At 46.5% G+C, this 20,661-nt stretch overlaps 3 protein-coding genes across 5 annotated transcripts; 1 reads left to right on the top strand and 2 right to left on the bottom strand.

The window, feature by feature from the left end:
• Positions 1–439: 439 nt before the first annotated feature.
• drap1 (DR1-associated protein 1 (negative cofactor 2 alpha)) lies at positions 440–5,305 on the bottom strand. The gene is made up of 7 exons (XM_056575343.1): positions 5,076–5,305; positions 4,401–4,473; positions 4,123–4,216; positions 3,634–3,765; positions 2,707–2,800; positions 2,301–2,383; positions 440–1,996 (listed from the first exon to the last, which is right to left on the bottom strand). Exons 1-7 carry the CDS (start codon positions 5,115–5,117, stop codon positions 1,777–1,779), a joined length of 738 nt encoding a protein of 245 aa, XP_056431318.1. The 5' UTR covers positions 5,118–5,305; the 3' UTR covers positions 440–1,776.
• On the top strand, positions 5,301–7,680 carry c17h11orf68 (chromosome 17 C11orf68 homolog). Of its 3 annotated transcripts, none has more exons than XM_056575342.1 (2): positions 5,301–5,824; positions 5,973–7,680. In XM_056575342.1, exon 2 carries the CDS (start codon positions 5,997–5,999, stop codon positions 6,762–6,764), a length of 768 nt encoding a protein of 255 aa, XP_056431317.1. In that variant the 5' UTR covers positions 5,301–5,824; positions 5,973–5,996; the 3' UTR covers positions 6,765–7,680. The 3 variants fall into 3 exon arrangements, with proteins under 3 accessions (XP_056431317.1, XP_056431316.1, XP_056431314.1); XM_056575341.1 differs by having other exon boundaries at positions 5,301–5,448; positions 5,973–7,679; XM_056575339.1 differs by having other exon boundaries at positions 5,302–5,433; positions 5,973–7,677.
• rela (v-rel avian reticuloendotheliosis viral oncogene homolog A) lies at positions 7,082–19,905 on the bottom strand. The gene is made up of 11 exons (XM_056575338.1): positions 19,673–19,905; positions 17,857–17,904; positions 16,262–16,398; positions 15,301–15,446; positions 14,508–14,599; positions 11,882–12,016; positions 11,178–11,282; positions 10,195–10,410; positions 9,887–9,967; positions 9,300–9,383; positions 7,082–8,978 (listed from the first exon to the last, which is right to left on the bottom strand). The coding sequence occupies exons 1-11, from the start codon at positions 19,683–19,685 to the stop codon at positions 8,053–8,055; spliced, it is 1,983 nt and encodes a 660-aa protein (XP_056431313.1). The 5' UTR covers positions 19,686–19,905; the 3' UTR covers positions 7,082–8,052.
• Positions 19,906–20,661: the final 756 nt, after the last annotated feature.

Genomic DNA, 20,661 nt, shown 5'->3' with positions numbered 1-20,661 from the left:
CACTCCCTGCTCCTTAGAAACAAGCGTGCACTGTCACGTTCTTATCTGGATCTACCTGCTACCAGTCAGTGACACGGGCGCTCCGACACAACTATTGACAGGCGGTTGGTTCCGGGCCCAGATCCTGGTGATGCGGTGCAATGGGCTCGTTTGTTTACATGTTGGATCTTGGAACTATTCAGACAAAAGATGATGGGGGGGGCAACAGAGGAAAGTGGAAAAGGAAGTGCATGCATTACATACTCAGATGTTCGCTATATAACTCTTCGATACATATTTGGCCTGTTAAGCCCTTTGAGACTGTATTGGTGATTAAGGGCTAAACAAATCGAATTTAATTTAATTTCTTTGGTTCATCTCGGGAACATCAATATCACGCTTTTCATCAGTTCCAAATCGAAATTAAAGTCAGAATTATTTATCAAACAAAAAGGCATCCACTCATTTTCGTATTTTTCTTAGTTGAATCCCAAACTTTATTTCACCCATACAAAATGAAAAGAATGTTAAAAGCTTTATAAGACAATATCAATTTTCCACTGTCCACTTTTATTATTTTAATACCATTTAATGTTTAGTGGTACAAATAAATGGGAGCCCTAATGCATTCAATTCAATTTAAAAAACCAACTAAAAAGACAAAAAACAATGAATACAGAAAAATGTATTTAAAAAGAAAGAAAAATAACGTAATAACTGAAATACCTTAAAAGAAAATAAACACGAAAAGGGAAATAATCGGGGGCGGGATTTTGCAGAAAATGTCGGGAGAAAATAAAGTACAACTTTAAAAACAAAGTAATGGTTTGAGACTCACAGTATTTTCCCTGACGTGGTATGGCCAGTGGTAGACCTCTCTAGTCTCAAATGTTGGGGGAGATAAACTATACGATTCAGTGGAATAACGGTCATCACTAATAGACATTAAAAAAGAAAGGAAAAAAGAAAGGAAAACCTAAAATCTTCATAAAATCGGGATTTAAAATGGGGGATTGGGGGGGGGGGGTGGTGGTTAGACCAGCAGCAAGTGACACAACAAAGCCTGAAAAGGAGTTTGGTTTCCATAGTTTTCAGTTGATAATGATTAACGGCACACTGACCTAGTCTAGAGTTCCCTTATGAACTGCTCTACACTTACCTAGCGCTCGTAATTAGTTTTTGCACTACACTTAGCTTTAAGATGCAGCACACCGTCAATGAATAGTATCAGTACTGTCCGGTTCTAAGGCTTCGACTGCTAATAATATATTCATTATCATCATGATCATTTAGGGAACCGACCTGAGGGCTTGAGTGAAGCAGAGGACCGATGCGCTCCGATGTAAAGAAAACAGAGAAATGCGAGTGGGAAAACCAAAATGGAGGAGAAAAAAAAATATATATATATATTTGAGGGTAAAGGAGGAGGATGGAGTCCAAATCAGAATAACGGGCATCTAAATAAGACAGTCGAGTTCATCTCTACAAAAAAAAAAAAAAAAAAAGGGGGTTTCCTATTTTTGGTCTTCTGAAATGAGAAATTAAAAAAAATCACAACAAACACACGACACCTGTATCGGGGGGGTGGTGGTCGCTCAGCCAGTGTGGGATCTGTTCTGTTTCTTCAGAAGAGAGGAAGCGAGGGGGCTGAGATCCAAACCCCCCCCCCCCTTTCTTCCGAGCAGCTTTGAACGGACCAACTTAAGAGAGAAAATAAAAAAGGGGGATAAAAGCAGAGAGAAAGTGTGCGCCTGTTTTTGATTGGTGTGTACAAAGGGAGGGAGGGGGGGGGGGAGGCTAAGAGTCATAGTCTTGATCGTCGTCGTCGTCCTCTGCTTCTTTGTGCGGCACGCTGCTGGGCGGGGCAGGGGGCGTGGCTCCCACCATGGAGGGGTGGGGGGCGAAGGAGCCCGGGGGCATGGGGCCCGGCGGGGGCCCGTCTGGCATCGAAGGGGCCGGGGCCGGGGCCACGGCCGCCATGTTGGCCATGTGCAGGTACTGGGGCGGGGCGTCCGGGCTGGGGAGGGAACGGGGATGTTAGCGTTGACATTTCTTACACGTTATACGTCTGCGTTGTTATTCTTGCGTCTTTCTTTTTGTTTAACTGCTTTAGCAGCGTCAATGTTTGTCTCCCGTGCCAATAAAGCTCTTTCGAATTGAAAAGTGCGCCACAAATGCCCGATGAGCCACTTTCTTAAAAAAAATAGATACTACTGAAAGTAAACTGTAGCTCAATGGATCTTGACCTGCCCGACAACATTACAGAAAAAAAATCTTAAAATGCAGACATCTTATCGCAGCAATTCTGTGCGGGGGGCTACCTGTGAAAGCGTGACGCCATGTTTGTGCTTGACTGGGATCCGTCCTCCTCGTCCCCGTCCGTCTCACTGTCCTCAGAGTCATCCTGTGACCATGGCAACGGAGACACACAATCCATCCGACGGTTAGTACAGTTCAATCTTTCATACCTCTCACCCAGGCACAGGGTTCCTCCATCCCACGTGTGGGATGAACACACTCATGAAGGGATGTTCATCCATTTATCCGGTTCTCACACACACACACACACACACACACACACACACACACACACACACACACACACACACACACACACACACACACACACACACACACACACACACACACACACACACACACACACACTTCAGCCATTCATTTATTAGGACCAGTTGGGTCATCCTTCCAGGCCCTGCGCTGACAGACCTCCTGCTCCGACTCTGTGCCCGACAGCTTCTTTTCCTTGCCCTTGGAGCTGGCTCCTCCTCCGTTCTTTCGCCCGGAGCCCGGCTTGCGGCCCCTGCAATAAGGGAGCGGGAACAATGCATTGATGAGGAGCCGAGGCTGATTCGGATAGGTCCAGTTTACCGATAGTCAGGCTTGCTTCCAGGTTTTTGAAGTAGGGGTGGCATGTTGCAAATAATTCACAACTACTAACCTGTAGGCATCCTTGAGCAAAATGGCCCCCAGTGTAAGTCCCATTGGATCAATATGCTTGTTTATCTCTTATTAAAAGTTATTTACATGAAATGGTTAATAGACCAACTGATTCACAGCAGCGGACCTGACCGTGGTTACTGGCTGGGGTGAAGAGCCCTGCTGAGAATTGTGAACCAGATTAAACGAAATTATTAAATGAGTTATTAGATGATTTTGAGGAAACTAAACTTTGTTTAAAGCTGCACTCCAATGGGGGCAGCCATGTTAAAAACACCTCTGTGTTTCTACAGTAGCCGAGAACAGAAAGAACTTTTTTTTTTTTTATGCAACAAAAGTCCCACACTTGACCTTTAGCACAATGGTCTTATGGTGCAATTATTAATTATACATTTTTTATCAATAGTGCATGGCGGGCTTTCGTGATTTATAAATTCGGCAGAAACGCGTCTTTCAAAGAGAAGGAAAGGGGCTTATCCTACAAGTAGACATCAAGTCTGCTCAGACAACCATGAGTTTCTTGCTATTTAAAAATATACCACATGAAGCAACAGCTTCCTGCAGAAAATAAGGTCAAACCAACATTCATTCTTTCAGAAACCCAGAGTTATTTATATATCAAATACAGTTTAATGACAGTGGCCATTAGAACTGCCACGGTATGTGCACCTGTGTATGCGTACGTGTATGTGCTACCTGCGGGGGACTTTGTCTGCTCCCGCTCCACTCTCTGTGTGGTTCTCCTCCCCCTCCCCCTGCATGTCTGGCACCGCGGCCACCAGGTCCTTCAGGAAGTCAAACTGCTGCTCCAGCTCAATGCACTGCTTACTGGGAACCAGGACACCAACACCAGCACACAGACAAACAGAGTTTAGCATCCAGCAGACACTTTGACCCAATTCAATGAAAGGTCGAGCAAGCCAAAACAAATGCAACACGCTAATCTATCCAGCCTCAATGTAAACCAATATGAATGGACGATGAAAGTTTCACACTACAAATGTTCTGAATGATGTTTCAAAATGAAGAACTTGCCCTCAGACAGAAGAATTCAGTCATAGAAAAGTGTACCCAGTTTTCATTTAAAAAAATATAGAAACACTGCAAATGATCACACACTCATAAAATGCATTTATATATTTCAGACTAGTCATTCAATCAACTCCCTCATCCACTCATACTTACAGGTGTGACGTGGTCATGGTCTTTGCATTCCGTGACTGGGTGACGTGACAGGCTTTTGTGAGGAGCGACTCCAGGAAAAGCTCCAGTGCTCTGGCTGATGTCGTGAATCAAGGCAAACTTACAAGCATTCTGCTGTACTGTATTAACAATATCATAAGATACCCAAGACAGATGTGTTTACGTCCCATCGTGACATGTGAATACAAAGAATAGTAATCATTAGCTCTCTACAGTCATCATTTTCATGTTATTTTGTGATGTACACACAAAAAGGATACAGATTATTACAGGTACGGCTGCGGCAACTTTTCCTATTTCTTCATCGGTCTGCATGATCTTCTTAATTCTTGCCTGCAGGCAAAGAAGTCCATCATCAACAAGTCAAGTTACCAGCCACGTCAGTTTGTGTTTATAGACAGTCAGGTGTTTTGATGGCTTCACAGGATGGATTCTAGCTAGAGTCTCTGAATCCATGTGGTGACTTCCGTAGTTTCTACATAGATGCCACGACACATTTATATGGTCTATAATATTGTAATGATAACAGTTTATATTCAAATCAGCTACCTAACATCTCAAGCTAAAAACAACGTTATTTCCCCAGGGCTCTTCCACCCCTACTACAACTTATGACAAAAACAACGATTAAAACGCCCCTTAAATAGTAGACATCTCCATAAACAAACAACACGTCTTGGGAACTCTTATTTTAATGAGCCAATGGTTAACTATAGCTTGGTTACACCCGTTAGCATGCCGTCTGCAAATATGGATACAGACACAGAGAGACGCAGAGATAGAGAGACGTAAAAGATAAACAGACGGATAGACAGACAGATAAATAGATCGACAGACTTCACAGGCCGGATAATAACAGATTCAAAAGGTAGCATGCTAGCATGCTAACCCTCTAGCTCCACATTTACACACCGCGACACCACTTGTAGACTTACCGGGGGGAACCTGGCGTTGTACTTCTTCTTCTTACTTGGCATTATGCTTCGAATGACACGGAGAAGTCAACTTAAAAACAAATATATAGTGTTTAAACCCCCTCACGCCAGCTAGCGGTAGCTACCTGGCTAGCCCAATCCAGTACGTCGTCGTCACTCGTCCCCCTCCTCAGCGTTGCCTCCACAATTAGTTCCGCCCGCTAGTAACACTTTGGTTCCGGCCACTTGGAGCAGCACATTGGTTCCGCATGTCAGAAAGACATTCGTTCCGCCCGCCAGAAGTCGCGGAAATGGTTTCGCCCTAGTCCTTGATACATAAAACGGAACCAAAACTCACTGAACGGATCGTTGCCTTGAGGTCAGACTAGTTTTTGTAAGCGTTTTAAAGTTGTTTTAAATTCATATTAACAAACATTGAGTAGATGTGGGTGCTAGCTTGCTAACATTAGTAACTTAACAGTCAGTCGTTGTTGGGGGGCATAAGTATTGTTCGAGTGTAGTTGGGTTTAAATATGCTGGGATTTTCTTTGTTCTACTTTCCAAAGCCCGATCCGCTTTATTAATATTGATATTCGGTTCGCTCTTTGTTACTAATAATAAGTAACTGCGTGCTTCGTTGTAGCAGTCTGCAGGCCAACGGAGCCCCGAATGCAAGTTAGACCGTTACGATAGCTATCTCGTTTTATGGCGCAGTGCAATTACTCTGTGGGATATGGAGCCATATTGTGTATTTGGCTCCAGCAATATAAGTGAATACCAATTACCTTATTATTTGATTAATTCTATGTAGTACATGCAAAATAAATAAACACTGAATAGCTGCATCCACCATTCTAATTATTTTTTTATTTTTTGAAATAAAATAAATCAATTAAAAGTAAAATTAACCTCCCACAGAAGAAACACCCCCGTAACAGCACCATGGAGGAGGAGGATGTGCTGCCCGTGGCGGCTGTAGAGAGTGCGCCCGCAATCCCGGACCCCGAGGTCTTCGCCGCCGATGGCTTCGCCGCCGAGGCCATGGCAGCCGACCTGGACCCCTGGATCGTGTTTGACTCCCGCAAGACCCCCAAGGCGGAGTTCGAAGACTGGCTGGAGAGCAACCGCCCCTCACAGGTCTCCCGCTACGGGGACGAAGACAGCGGCAAGGGCCCCGTGGGCTGGATCGCCGTCACGGGGCCCGGACACTGCCCCAGCAACGCGGACGTGGTGGGCCTCCAGGAGAGCTGGGACAAGCTGTTGGCCAGCGGGCGGCCCATCAACTTCCAGACGGTGAAGGAGCTGGCGCTGAATCACAGCGTCCTCTCGGGCAAGTGGCTGATGCATCTGGAGGCCGGCTTCAAGCTGGAGCAGGCCTGGGAGTGCGTGGCCCGGGCGACCCTCGACGGCAAGATGTGGCAGGTGAAGGTGAGCCCCAACAACCCGCACTCGGACAGCAAGCAGGTGATCTGCGTCTACAACCACAACTTCACCGACGAAGTGGAGGTGATGCGGCTGGACACGGCCATCCGCTCCACGGGCATCAAGTGCTCGCTGTCGTACAAGCCCGACGTGTACACCTACCTGGGCATCTACCGCAACAACCGCTGGAAGCTCTGCCCCACCATCTACGAGAGCAAGTTCAACCTGGAGTGCGTGCCGCGACGCTCGCTCATCATGAACAAAGTCACCAATCTGGAGGTGACATGATGGAAGGGGGAGGGAAGAAGAGGAGGAGGGAGGAATGCGGGGGTTCGTGGGGAAGGGTGAGGCACTGTTGGATGTTGTCTTCTGGGCCGTTGTCGGACAGTCCCCAGACGTTTCGTTTTGGTTGTACTTTGGAAGGAGAGAAAGTTAAGAAATGATGGTGGATGTTCATTTCCTCAATGTTTACATTTGGAGATGGTTGGTTTTTTAAATTTTATTTTCCATTTAAAACAGGGCCGATATATTTTGGAGGGGAAATTCGTATTTTCTACAGAAATGTTTGAAGAAAAGACATGCATTGCAAGCATTTATTTATGTTATGATGATGGATGCAGTTTGGCATCCTTTCTACAAAATGCCAACTTGAGAATACCGACCCATGTTGTACGTGATTAGGTTTACGAATAATAAAGAAAATGCATACTTTAAACCGCTTGCTTTTATTTATACAAAATATGACCCTTTTACATTAATCTCTTTTCAACGAGGCAGGTGTTTTGAGCGACAGGCAGGCTACAGCTACTGCCAAGAGAATGTGATGCAGAAGTGAGGTTGAATTAGTAGCGACGGGACAACATAAAAAAACATGTCAAACACATACATGAACATACATTAAAAATGTAAAGCTAACACCGTTAACTGAATTCATTAATACCGGCATTTTGTGTGGTGTGTGTACAGATGGAATTATTTACAAAATGGACAATCATCCTTGTCCAATGCCGTAAAAACTGCATTTCCCTCCGAGTATCTCAACCACGTTAAAGACGAGGACATGCATTAAAGAAATGACTTAACAGCCCACATTTAAAAATGTATATATAGTACATACATGCGCCTATGGGATTCACTGTATCCAGGAGCCTGTGCAGCTTCTACCTACATTTAGAAAATATCAAACACGGCAATTAGGCCCATTTTTGGTTAACATAGGCGTTCACCTAAATCGATAACAGTATTACAGTTATATCCACCAGAGCTAATCAAGGTGGTAAGAATAAAATGATAAAATACAGAATATTGCAAATCAATGAATCTTGATTATAACCAGTAATTATTTTCCGATTGCCGAAACCTCTTATTGACGATTACAAAAGCGTCTACGGCGCATCAGTCCATCCGGTCGGCCCCTACTCCCAACCCGGAGCGGCCATGTTTGTTGACACTCAGTCTTGCCGAACATTTTCCAATGTTTGCGTCTTCGTTAACCGCCATGACCGTGTGGTCAGGCCACTCGCGTCCAAAAAAGAAAAAAACCATGGCAAAAGAACGTGATTGGACGACGCCGCTGTCACTCCTTCAGGAGGGACATCAAGCGCTCCTCGTCGGCCGACGTCAGCATGTCAAAGTCCTCCAGCAGCATGGGGTTTTGGCAGGCCGGGCCCGGGGAGCCGGGCATCATGCCCTCGCTCTGCAGCAGGTTGACGATGCTGTTGGGGTAGTTCATCCACGTGCACCCGGGCATGGCGCCGGGGTCCGTGGGAGTCTGGCTGCTGCCGGGAGTGCTGTTGTTGTTCTGGGAGGAGGAGGAGGTGGAGGAGGCGGAGGAAGAGGAGGGGCCCGCGGGCTGCTGGTGCTGCAGGTGGTGGTGTTGTTGTTGGTGTTGGTGCTGGTGCTGGTGCTGGTGCTGGGGCAGGGCGGGGTGGGCAGGACCGCCGGGTGCCCCGCCGATGCCCCCCTCAGCCTGAAGCTTCTGGCTCAGCAGCTCCTCAAAGTCGTCCATGATGCCGTCCAGGATGCTCCCGTTGCTGAAGCTCGGGAACTCTGGGATGTCCTCCACCCGGAACTGGGAGGAGGAGCAGGGGGCGGGCTGCTGCTGCTGCTGCTGTGAGGAGGAGGTGGTGGAGGAGGAGGAGGAGGAGGAGGCGGCGGCCGTGGAGATGACGGAGAAGGTGGGGTAGGACATGTCCACCAGGTCGGAGAGGTTGACGGTGGAGAACTCTGTGTTGGCGGCGGTGGAGAAGGGGGAGGGCTGACACAGGGCGGAGCTGGTGGTGTACGAGGGCAGCAGCGCGAGGGGGACCTTGGGCAGGGGGGCCGTGTTCCAGAGCTGGCTGACGGAGGAGGCGGAGGCCGGGGTGGACTCCACCTTGGGGGGGACGGAGAAGAGCTGTCCCGGCTGGATGTAGGAGAAGGAGGAGGCCTGCTGCTGTTGCTGCTGTTGCTGCTGGGGGGGCTTGGCAACTCCGGCCATGGGACGGACCACAGGGTTCAGGCCTGGGGGTGGATGAGGAGAACACAACGCCACATTATAACCATTGGTATATAGTATAATAGACATTTAGAGTAGCAACGAAGGAAACCGAAGTGATTGGTCTTCTTAAAACAAAAACTGGACCGAGTACAAAATCACAATGGTAGCATTAGGTGGCTCATTGGCTTATTTCTTGGAGCACATGAAGACCAGAGACAGTTCAACACCTTTGGCATTTTGCTTTCTCTGTTTCCAACAAAGTATGACACCTCCTCACACCCCTTTAGCTCTTATTGACCGTCGTGAGTCCTTCTCTCTCCCCTGACACGGGCCCACAGACCCACCTGAAGCTACGGCCATCGTGGGCGCTTTGGCCTGGACCGTTCTCCTCGGCGCGGCGATCTGCCGTCTCTCCTGGGGATTGGAGACTGGAGAAACAAACGGAGGATGGATGAGGGAATATGTTCGATTGCCGTTTTTTTCACCTGGGCCACGCATACCTTCAGTGGCATGCAAGGGTACTGCAGGTGTTATAAAATGATTTTACTCTGGAAGCAGACATTTACAATAACATAAATAATAATGTAGATAATTGAAAAATAAATATGTGATCAATATTTTTCAGTAAATATAGAATTAGGGCTTGTTTTTTCTCTTTAAAATATTGTCGCTTTGTGCATTCCATCACACGTTTTCCATGGTAATGTTTTCCACTGATGTTTTGTGTTCATTTGTGTTTGCTCATAGAACGTTGCTGACTTTTCTTTCCACCGTTTCCCCCTGGCCAGGGCCTTCTTGCCGTAATAACTTGGTATATAGGGGCCGCTGGCACCCTCAGCTCAGCCATCTCATGTGTGCATATGAGGTGGGCCTCATAGGACTCAAGTCAAAGGTTTGGACCGCTGTCCTAAAGTAAACAAAGACAACATACCAATGGGCATTATGTTGCCTATCTTCAAGCTCTGGAGAATTTCTCCCGTGCGTTTCCTCTTCTCCATCAGCCGGTACTCATCTGGGGAACAAGCAAGGCATTTTAATAAGTAACACATTTTATAAAGGATCCCTTAGCGGCCACAAATCCAAAACCCAACGTGACGATCCTACAGAAACCTTCGTCACATCCTCATTACTTATCATATATCTTCATACAAGGGTCATGGAGGGTTAGGGCGAGGTGGAGGCTTGACTGGGTGGTTAGAGGTCAGAGGTCAGCGGAGGGGCGGGGGGGGGGTGTCTTACCGGGGTCAGTGGGGAGGTACTGGAAGTCCATGGGCTCGCTGACCTCGCGGTCCGAGGGCCGGCGGAGCTGCATCTTGACGTGGACGGGCCCGCCCAGGTTGTCGTCGTGGTAGGCGGGCGTGCGGAACACGATGGCCACCTGCCGGTGGACGTCGGCCTGCGAGAAGCTGCCCTTGCCCTCCCACGAGTCCTTGAAGAAGCGCACCTCGATGTCCTCTGGGGAGAGGGAGGAATTCATTCTGTGATTTGACGTGACTGAGGTCTGAGGTTCCAGGCTAGCGAGCTCTGCTCCTCACCCCTTCTTCATCCTTCCTCTCCAAGCTTTGTTAAAACAACGTTGCACTCAATCTCTCTACGCTGCAGTGGTGCCGGGGCAGTAACCCTAGACCCCCGTAGCGTTAAAGTTAGCGTCCACATGACAGAATGGGTTTTAGAGCACGTTTCAAACTGAAGAACGTTGCTTATTTTACGTTTAATTGTGTCAACGTCAGTAAATCCAGCCATTACTTATTCGTTACGCATTTTAATCGTCACTGGGTTAGAACATATTTGTCCGTGTAAGTCAACTTCCTCTGTGTTTCTTAAAGGGTTTATGGTGTGTCTGCGTTTGATCCCCCCCAATTTTTTTTATCTTTTTCTGCTTTCGAACGGCCGCTAAGAAGCGACTTCCCCTTCCCATTGTGTTGTCACTTCCTAAAAGCATAGGTAAACACAATCTGGCAAAGAAGGCAGAGTGCCAAGTGGTGTGAAATCAAATCAGCCCCGTGTTTGGCTGGAGTGTTGGACTCTTCGGCCAAAAGGTACTGGCGTCAACCCCCACCCCCCCCCCAGTGTCCCCAGTCAGGTTCTGGGTTCAATCCCCCCCAGTCTAACCACGAGTTGACCCAGGTTCTGGGTTCAATCCCCCCCAGTCTAACCACGAGTTGACCCAGGTTCTGGGTTCAATCCCCCCAGTCTAACCACGAGTTGAGCTGCGGCCTCACCTTTCTGCACTTTGTCACACAGCAGGAAGATCTCATCTCCTCCCTTGCAGCTCCCAGAGTGCTTATTAACCCTGCAGATCTTCAGCTCTGCTGTGTTGGGGGCACCTTAGACAGAGAGACAGAGAGACAGAGAGACAGAGAGACAGAGAGACAGAGAGACAGAGAGAGACGTTTCAGTAGGTGCTGTGTGTGTGGGTGTGTGAATGTAACTGTTTGTCTGTGGGCATTCAAGAGTGCGTGTTGATTGAGACTATTTGTACTTTCACTTTCCTGAGGTGTGTTTTGCGAGTTTCAGTCGCCTCTTTGCTTCAGCGTGTGCGCATGTATGTTTGTGTCTGTAAGCATTCAAGGGTTGGGGGGGGGGGGGCGTAGACTATACGTGTACTTTAAGTTTCCAAGTGTGTGTGTGTGTGCGTGTATGTCCGTGTGTATGTCTGTGCATGTGATTTTCAGTTTCCATGCTGTGTGTTTGTGTGTGTTTTAGGGCAGAGTGTGTGTGGGTGTAGACTACATCTGTACTCTTATGCGTGTGCAAGTTTCAGTTTCCACATTGTATCTGTGTGGGCACATTTACAGTTTTTCTTCTGAGAGTGTGTGTGTGTGTGTGTGTGTGTGTGTGTGTGTGTGTGTGTGTGTGTGTGTGTGTGTGTGTGTGTGTGTGTGTGTGTGTGTGTGTGTGTGTGTGTGTGTGTGCGCGCTCTCACGGTTGTCATAGATGGGCTGTGAGACGACGGGCTCGAGGCTGAGCGTCTCCCCGGTGGGCAGGGTGACGGTGGCCTGGACACACAGACGCACCGCGTTCAGGTCAAACTCCTCCTCCCACACTTTAGCCTCCGGAACTGCAGGGGGAGACACACAGAAACGTGTCGGACGTCGCTCACTTGATCCGCGGCACGGGCCCCTTTCAACACCGACGTGTGGTGCACTGAGTGGTTCTGTATCAGTGGTTCCCACCGTTGGACCGCGAGTGACCGTTGGACCACTCGCTGGGCACCTCATACGCAAACAGTAAACAGAAGATAATACACATGCAGCGGCTGAGCAAAGAGCGCCAATACCTCCTTTATACACAAGTAGTCCTGCAAGAAGGTTGTGGCCAGTGGGAAGCATTTGGAGATAAGGTCACCAATGCAGTGCTAAAGTCCAATCGCAAAACCCAAAACATAAAATCGAAAAATACAATAATATGCACAAAGCGACACTATTTTAGAAATAATAGCCAGCCGAAATATTTATAATACATTTATTTTCATTGATCATTATTCTTTTTTTTGTACTGTACTGTCTATTCCAGGATCAAAACACCACATACCACCTGCAGTACCGTCCCATCTAAATAAGGTTGAAAAACACTTCCCTATATGGTGGGCTATTCAGGGCCTCACCATTTTGAATGGCTGTTCGAAGAGTCTACACATCTGGGGCCGGTTGCACCAACTGGGCGTAAGCCTGGTCGTAACTACGCCTGGTCGTAACTTGGCGTTCTAAGTCCAACCTAACCGTTACGCCAGTTGCACCAAATGGGCTTAGCGTTCTTTTCACTAAGACCAGGCGTAAATCCTACGCCTGGTCAGGGGCAGGCGTAGAGTTGAAATTCCAGGCTGTTTCTATAGCAATTACATCCAATCCAACCATCCTTGCAACGCTTCGCTAAACTGCATTTCAAAGCACAGCCGGCGATATGATCAGTGTTCACAGATCGACTGCCTGTCGGGAAGATATCGCTGGCCGATTAGTCCGTTCTCAACTTATAATCAGTTGTGAATGTTGTTTTAACTATGTTTATATGTTTTATATAGGCCGACACATTAAACAAATCTCTCCTACAGAACCATTCCCGTCTAAATGCCTGCTCGTCGTAAACCAGACATTACAAATACATATTTTAATTATATTCGTTTGCAGTGTTTTATTGTTAGGCATTAACACAATTGATGAATGACAATGAGTGAACGAATTAATTATTTATTTCGGTGTCCAACAGCATGTCAAGTAAAATAGTAAACAGCTGTTGTCACGAGGTATCCTAGCAACGCGGTGATATGCGCATACCATGGAACATTCACATGGCCGCGCATGGCTAAGACCGGGCGTAGTTAAGACCAGGCGTAAGTCCCGTTGGTGCAACCGGCGTTAGTTCCATTCTAACGCCAGGTCGTAACTAAGACCTACTTAGCAGTTACGACCAGGCTTAGTTACGCCCAGTTGGTGCAACCGGCCCCTGGTTCCCCTATATAATGCACTACATACCCCACAGCCCCTTCACTATCCCTTCCCATGATGCACAGTGGTTTTCATCCTCCTTGGATTCAAAAAAAAAAATAATCAGGTGACATCTCACGCGTGTCGCAATGTTTAAGCGACCGACACACGGGCGATCAATTTTCCGGCTCATTCCACTTTCCGGATCATTAATTTCCAAAATCATACCCTGGTAGGGAACTAGGGGGATCATGTTCAGTAGTTCTCGGGGGATTGAGGAATGAGCGAAACCAGTGGCTGCTTTCAGACCAGCCACAGAGGAGGGAAACATGGCCCACCACAACTGGGCGTGTCCTGAGTTCAGGATCGCAAAATTCTACGGTAATCATCGTATCCTTCCGCCAAAACCACAGCGGAAATCCCTTTTGTTTGCAATAACAAGGCTGTTGGTAAGCAGTGACGAGGAAAAGGCTAAAATAGGTTAATTTCGGGGAAAAACATTCAGGGACACGTTCCCAGCGGTCTCTTTAGTGGGACATTTTGGAAAAGTGAAAGCCAAGTTTGTTTTAGTCAATGGATGCACAGGGAGGGTCCATTGGAGTTACTATATTGTCCTCTCCTCTGTGTGTGTGTCTGTATCTGTCAGTGTGTGTAGAGAGAAAATGTAATTTTGGCTCGTCGGCTGGAAGTTATTCTTGTGTTAACTTTATGAACTGTGCAGAACGTTGTTGAATGCCACCCAGGTCATCGTGTCCCTTAAACACACCTCAACCCAGCAGATTAAATCTGTGATGAAACTGTAACCTACAAGGTTTAACACTGCAACTCCACCCTTCCTAAACTCATGACTAGACTTCCATAACAACATCTTTGACGTCACCCTCACTATCCATACATGTTTAAGATAAGATGATCTTTATCAATCCCACACCGGAAATAATAAGTAACTGATTTAACAAAAAGAATAAACCTACATCTCTATGACCCCTTGTCACACTGAATGGTTTCCGTTGCTTCAATATCGACGGCACTATTCGATTGTTCTCAGCGCCTAACGTCCGCTCAGTAAAGGGAATGAGTCAGATAATGAATCAGATAATGAATCAGATAATGCATGTGAGCCCTTACTGTTGTAGGGGTTGTTGTTGGTCTGTAGCCTGCAAGTGATGGCCTCAGTCACATCTTTCTTCTTCACACACTGAATGCCCAGGTTCTGAAAACTGAAACCATACAACAGAAAAACAAAATGGCGGTGAGGCAACAATAACTTAACCATGAAATCACAGGCAATTTAGAGCCAAGGCACCAAGACAAATTCCTTGTAAGTAAATTATTTGTGTCAACATAATATAAAAGACATTGATTAACAGGGACCTTTAGTGTCACGCCATAATTCGTAGATGACTACAGGTGATTCCCCACTTTGTTTGTTTGCGTTTGACTGACACACACATTTTAAAAGGGCCCTTATTTCCATTTCAAAATCGATCCACTAGTGACATCACAAGTGGATGGTACAGTCCGACGGCAGGCCTACCGGTTGGTACAGTCCGACGACAGGCCTACCGGTTGGTACAGTCCGACGGCAGGCCTACCGGTTGGTACAGTCCGACGGCAGGCCTACCGGTTGGTACAGTCCGACGGCAGGCCTACCGGTTGGTACAGTCCGACGGCAGGCCTACCGGTTGGCACAGTCCGACGGCAGGCCTACCGGTTGGCACAGTCCGACGGCAGGCCTACCGGTTGGCACAGTCCGACGGCAGGCCTACCGGTTGGTACAGTCCGACAGTAGGATGAGGGGACCCCAGGTGGCCCGTTTGTGATGTCACTAGTGGCTACCCCAGCCTGTGTGAGCGTTCCCCTTCCCTCCCCACCCTACCTGTGGACACGCCCGCCCCCCCACCCCCCGCCCCCGCCCTACCTGTGGACGCGCCTGGCCTGCAGGTCCGCCTCGTAGTAGCCGTGCTTGCAGTCCTTCCCCACCAGCTCGTGGGGGTGGGGCTTGTGCGGGGCATTCTTAGTTACCAGGGAGATGCGGACACGCAGCGGCCCGCTGTAGTTGTTCACCTGCCAGGGGGACGCACACACACACACACACACACACACACACACACACACACACACACACACACACACACACACACACACACACACACACACACACACACACACACACACACACACACACACACACACACACACACACACACACGTAACCCAATGTAACCTAACATTCAACAATGAAGCTTGTGCCAAAAAAAACAACAGACAACCACGCAAACTTCATGATATCTCATGAAGCTTGTGTGGTTGCATGTTGTTGTTGTTTTGGTTGCTGGTTGCCATGCATGTTGCTTGTTCAAAGATCGGAAGTCACAAGGTTTTGCTTGGCTGGCGATTATCAAAGGCTCAAAAAAACCCAATTAGAGCTATTAATAGAGAGAATCTCAGCAAAGTAAAAGGAGTAAAATCAAACCCAGATATCTACAACCCACCACAAACAGGTTGGGTGTTAGGATCCATTCTGTTTGTGATGCCGAAAATAACCTCAAATGAATCCCGGAGTCAGAGTATTGTATCACGAAAAAACTTTTGAAAATAAAATGAAAAAAGGATATGAACATAATAAACCCCAGATTATGCAATATCTAGGACCTCAACACCAAGATTGCACCTTTGATTTCATTCTGAAACCCTGAAGACCTCTCCTAGCTTTGTTTTGAACTAAATATCTCCCTTTTAATTGCGTACATTATGTTTTTCACATTTTTATTAACAATTAATTTAGTTTCTGTTTTACGATTTCTCATTTTAGAATCCAGTTTGAATGTGTCCCAATCCCACCCAGGTGGGGCGGGGGGGGGGGGGGGGCGGGGGCTCACCCTGATGGCGGGGTGCGTCTTGGTGGTGTCGTTGGTCTTCTCCCCGGGGATGCTCCCGGCCGAGCGCCCCTCACACTTGTAGCGGAAGCGCATGCCCCTGGCCTTGGGCTGTTCAATGATCTCCAGGTAGGGCTTACCTGGGGTGAGGGGTCAGGGTTAGGCTGGGGGGGGGGTCTTCAGGTAAGATTGAGCCAACGTCATGCAGAATCTACGTCCCCCGTTAGGGCGAAGCTGCACCAAAGACACACCAAAGCTACGTCAGAGACGCGTGAAAATGGGTCAAGTCAAGAGAGAGGGGGTGGAAGAGATGGCGAGAGGAAGAAAGTGATGCGGAGATTGCAGAGGGCCAAAGGGGGAAGGATGTTGATTGCAGAGTAGGCGTGGGCAACCACAGGGTACCTTATGACTCGAGAAACGTTGCCCATGATTCTGATGATATCGCGATACAGCGATTCTGCGACAAGCAGTATACTGTTGGACAATCCTATAACGATGCATCACGATATGTCCCAACTCTTAATACAAAATGGATGTGAAAAGGTAAGGTGCTGGATTTCTGTCTTAATTCATGGTGCAACAGAGTTTTTCCGTTACTCGTCTGGTAAGTTAACTTCCGTTGAAGTTTCCCTCCCTTCGTCTGTTGAGCGCCACCTCGAGCAGAAATTAGGTAGTGGCAATGGGGGCAGGGAAATCTAGAGGGCCTTATTGGATGATTAAAATATCGATATTCGGCGCCAGCATATCGATTGTCACATCGCATGAAAAGGGCGACGATATATCGCTGCATCTATATTTTATCCCAACCCTATTGCAGAGGGCGAGAGAGAGTAAGCGGTGGTCAGATTGCAGAGAGAGAAAGCGAGAGAGAGTAATGACAGAGAGAACAAGAGTGAGCGGGAGGGTTCCTCACTACTGCTCTCTGACACAAAGAGAACGAGACGGAGACAAAGACGAAGCGAGACTGAGCCAGACACCAGGCCAGACAGAACGAGATCGAGATTTTCCAAGAGTTTGACCTGACCTGTGATTGCACGTGACTCAAGTCGGTCAATGGATCCTATTTTTGTACATCAAGCTCTGTTTATTTGTTTGTTGTTAGCGAATGTGCTGAGAGTTAAACAAATGCTGCTCCGTCATGTTTATTTGAACTCACTTCAGGGCAAATCATTGCAATGCATCATTTCCGCACTCCAGAGAGTAGGTGAAAAGGATGCCAAACATGTGCGCGAGTGTGTGCATGTGTGTGTGCTTGTGCCACATTCCAGAAATCCTTGACAGCAAAGAGGGTCTTTGTGGGGGGGAAACTCTGTAATTTATTATCAATGCTGGAATTCATTAATTCACCCAATATCTCACTATTCATTTGTCAGACTGACCCACAAAAAAAAAAAACACGACATAACTATGAAATGTTGTCATCTTTCCAGAAGCATCTGACTCAGTCAGTTACAGTGTAGTCAGGCAACAAAGTTTTAAAAAATACACTGGCAGGAGAATTTGTACGAAAGCCTACCCTTCTTGGAAATAGGACACAATATTGCTCAATACAAGTAGCAGATATTATGGAAACATTTTCTTGAACAAATTGGTCTTACTTGGTTGTTGGTTGCTGATCGGAGACGGCTGACCCCAACCATACACCGCTGTGGAGAGGGGGACAAAGTATGAATAATATTAATATGTTTAAGTAATGCCGATTCTACATTACACATTCAATAACCTATTTTTTATGTTAGTCACGATCAGGGATATTACAAACTGTTTTTATTGTAGTTTCTTTTAAATTGTTGCTTGTTTTTTTGCGCGATGAATCTTTTAGTGTCTTTAAAATACCTGCAGTAATATAATGGATTAATCATGGTTTTTCCTTGCCAAGTAAAATTGCAACTAGTTCGCTGCAAAATTGTGATTCGGTTTCAGACCATTATCAAAAACCATACTTGAATCTTTTCCAGACTTCACACTGTCGGTGCATCACTCTGATGACTCAAAATATTTGACAGACACCAAACGAGTCATCGGAAAAAAAAAACAAGTGACATATGAACACTTAAATAGTCATAGATCTGGCTGTGACCAAATACAAACTGGTATTGGGTCGTGAGTGTCATGACACTAGACCAAGTATCGTATATCTGATGCTATCCAAGCTCTGACACAGCCCTCCTTTCATCTCTGATATTAGTTTGATCATGTTTTGGTCGTGAGGCCGTCATTAAGGTTAAAAAGGGAGGGCAGAAATCGAGCCTTAGCCATCCCATACACACATTTTTTCTCCTCAAATTCAATGAAATACTAAGAATAAGAGGCAGGAATAATGGCAGGTAGGAAAACAAAACAAAGGGTGTAATCATATTGGTGTCACCTCCCCTTTATTTAGGAAAAACGATCCAGTACCCCATTGTACTTTCGGTTTATGTGAGGGTGCTCCCGACTGGTTAAAGTTACACTCTATGTCTGTGTGGGTGGGTGTGTTGGTGTGGCTGTACCTGGCCAACCTTCCAACCATCTTCTTTAAAAGGTACCCTTTTTGGCTGAATATAAAAACCTCAGTCAAGATTTCCTATTCAATCAAAAAACAATTCACTTCCAAGTTATAACATATTTCGGTCTACTTGTATCTTTTAAGTATTTGTTCATTCATATTAATAAACAGAATAAAGGCGATGTTCTTGGCATAGTACAATCCGAATAAATCAAAACCAAACGCAGATACATAGCCATTTGCTTGTATGTGGAGGTGCAGTGACTGATGTGTGTCACTGCACCTCAAAACAGAGTAAACAGTTTGCCTAACCTGTCAGTAAATACAGATTCAAACACTCTCTCTACATCTATAAAGACACATTTAAACACAACTTATAAGAGAGACATGAGATATTAACATGGAGAGAATAAAGATTTTGCTTGTAGAACCATCATTACATTCTCAGGCCTCGGCATTAAATATAGGCCGTATTAACACTTATAGGGGCGCAAAACGGATGTTGTGAATTTGGAGCCAGATTGTGGTGCTTTGTTTATATATTGGCCTTCTTGTGAGGCAGTAGCAGCAGAATAGGCGCATGTTAGTCCCAAGCCACGCAGGCCTGCCCAGTCCGCCTCTGCTTGTTCAGCAAAGTACCCCAGACAGGTGTCACGGCGCAGTCACTGGTAACTTACGGCAACAACCGATAGAGAACCGTCGTTGATTTTAACAAACTTTATGGTCAACACATAAACGCAAACTTCCGACTGTCTGTCAAGGAGGTAGAAGACCGAGAAGTGATCTCCATTAGAAACTGACTCCTCCTGCGCCACTTAGCACAAAGCCAACGGGGGCTTCCCCTCATCTCGGTCTTGTTTCGCGCAAATAAGCGTTCACCAAACATGCCCAAACTCTTCATGCAACAGCGCGTTATGTCCACCTACCGTCCGTGATCATAGCTCAGCTCCGGGTTGAATCCTATCCCAGGAGAATCAGTGAATCAGCCGATCGACTGTCGTTTTGGGGTATATAGGTGATGTAACCACTGCAGCTACATTCACACGCACCCACACGCACACTCGTATACACACAAAAACAAGTTTCCACAAAGTTCTTTGACAGTGGGGTTTTTCTGAAGCCTCCTTGCCTTCACTTCGGACGAGACGAGCGCAACAAGTAAACCACCGCCCACTAGTGTTGCCAGATTGGGACAGATTTCCCGCACAATCTGGCTAAAGCGCGCTGCAGCCAGGGTTGCCAGGTTGTGCGGGAAATATGTCCCAATCTGGCAACCCTGCCACCCAACCTCGCTCTCTCTCGCTTTGCGGAAATACCCCTATTATGACGCACTTTAAAGGAGCAGAGAAATAAAAGTCATGTTTGGGGAGAGGCTACCGACAGCACTAACCCTACCCTATAGGATACCTGGGAAGGCTTTTGTATGAATGTGATCAATCAGAAATGTGGATTTATTAGACAGTTGGATTATTTTCTATAAATATCATAAGAGTCGATTATTGATTAAGGCCTATGTGATTGGGTTTGTTCAGGGTCTAATTGACCTTAGTATGGAGGTATATTTTAAAGGTAATATAGGATGTCATATTTAAAAAGTTACTATCCAATTTTTATATACAAAAATCATGTCCGGCAGTACTATCGCTTAACCACAAGGATGCGCCAAAAGTCCAAATATCATAATATCAACAGTCCAAGGCCATACGTTTTTTCTGTTCTAAGCATTACATTAAAATAGAGCATGATTGCATCGGGATTTAATAAAATAAGAGCTGTATTAGGTTTACCATTCCACATCGGATATTTGTATTTCAATTCAGCTCTATTGTGTTTTACTATATGAATAATACATAAAAAATAGTTTAGTTTATTGTATGAAAAGTTGCACGACTATAACATATGTACACGTTTCAAA

This window comes from Gadus chalcogrammus, chromosome 17, assembly GCF_026213295.1.
Source record: "Gadus chalcogrammus isolate NIFS_2021 chromosome 17, NIFS_Gcha_1.0, whole genome shotgun sequence".
Taxonomy (NCBI): domain Eukaryota; kingdom Metazoa; phylum Chordata; class Actinopteri; order Gadiformes; family Gadidae; genus Gadus; species Gadus chalcogrammus.
The sequence above is the reverse complement of the archived record's forward strand: the minus strand, read 5'-3'. Positions and strand labels throughout refer to the sequence as shown.

Excerpts from the sequence above, each read along its gene's own strand:
- c17h11orf68 (XM_056575342.1), top strand. The coding sequence starts at position 5,997 with ATGGAGGAGGAGGATGTGCTGCCCGTGGCGGCTGTAGAGAGTGCGCCC.
- drap1 (XM_056575343.1), bottom strand. The coding sequence starts at position 5,117 with ATGCCAAGTAAGAAGAAGAAGTACAACGCCAGGTTCCCCCCG. Across the intron at positions 4,217-4,400 it reads AGCCGTACCTGTAATAATCT|CCAGAGCACTGGAGCTTTTC; the intron begins GTATCCTTTTTG and ends TCACGACATCAG. Across the intron at positions 2,801-3,633 it reads GCAGACAAAGTCCCCCGCAG|GGGCCGCAAGCCGGGCTCCG; the intron begins GTAGCACATACA and ends CCCTTATTGCAG.
- rela (XM_056575338.1), bottom strand. Across the intron at positions 12,017-14,507 it reads CAACAACAACCCCTACAACA|TTCCGGAGGCTAAAGTGTGG; the intron begins GTAAGGGCTCAC and ends CTCCCCCTGCAG. Across the intron at positions 9,968-10,194 it reads GTACCTCCCCACTGACCCCG|ATGAGTACCGGCTGATGGAG; the intron begins GTAAGACACCCC and ends CTTGTTCCCCAG.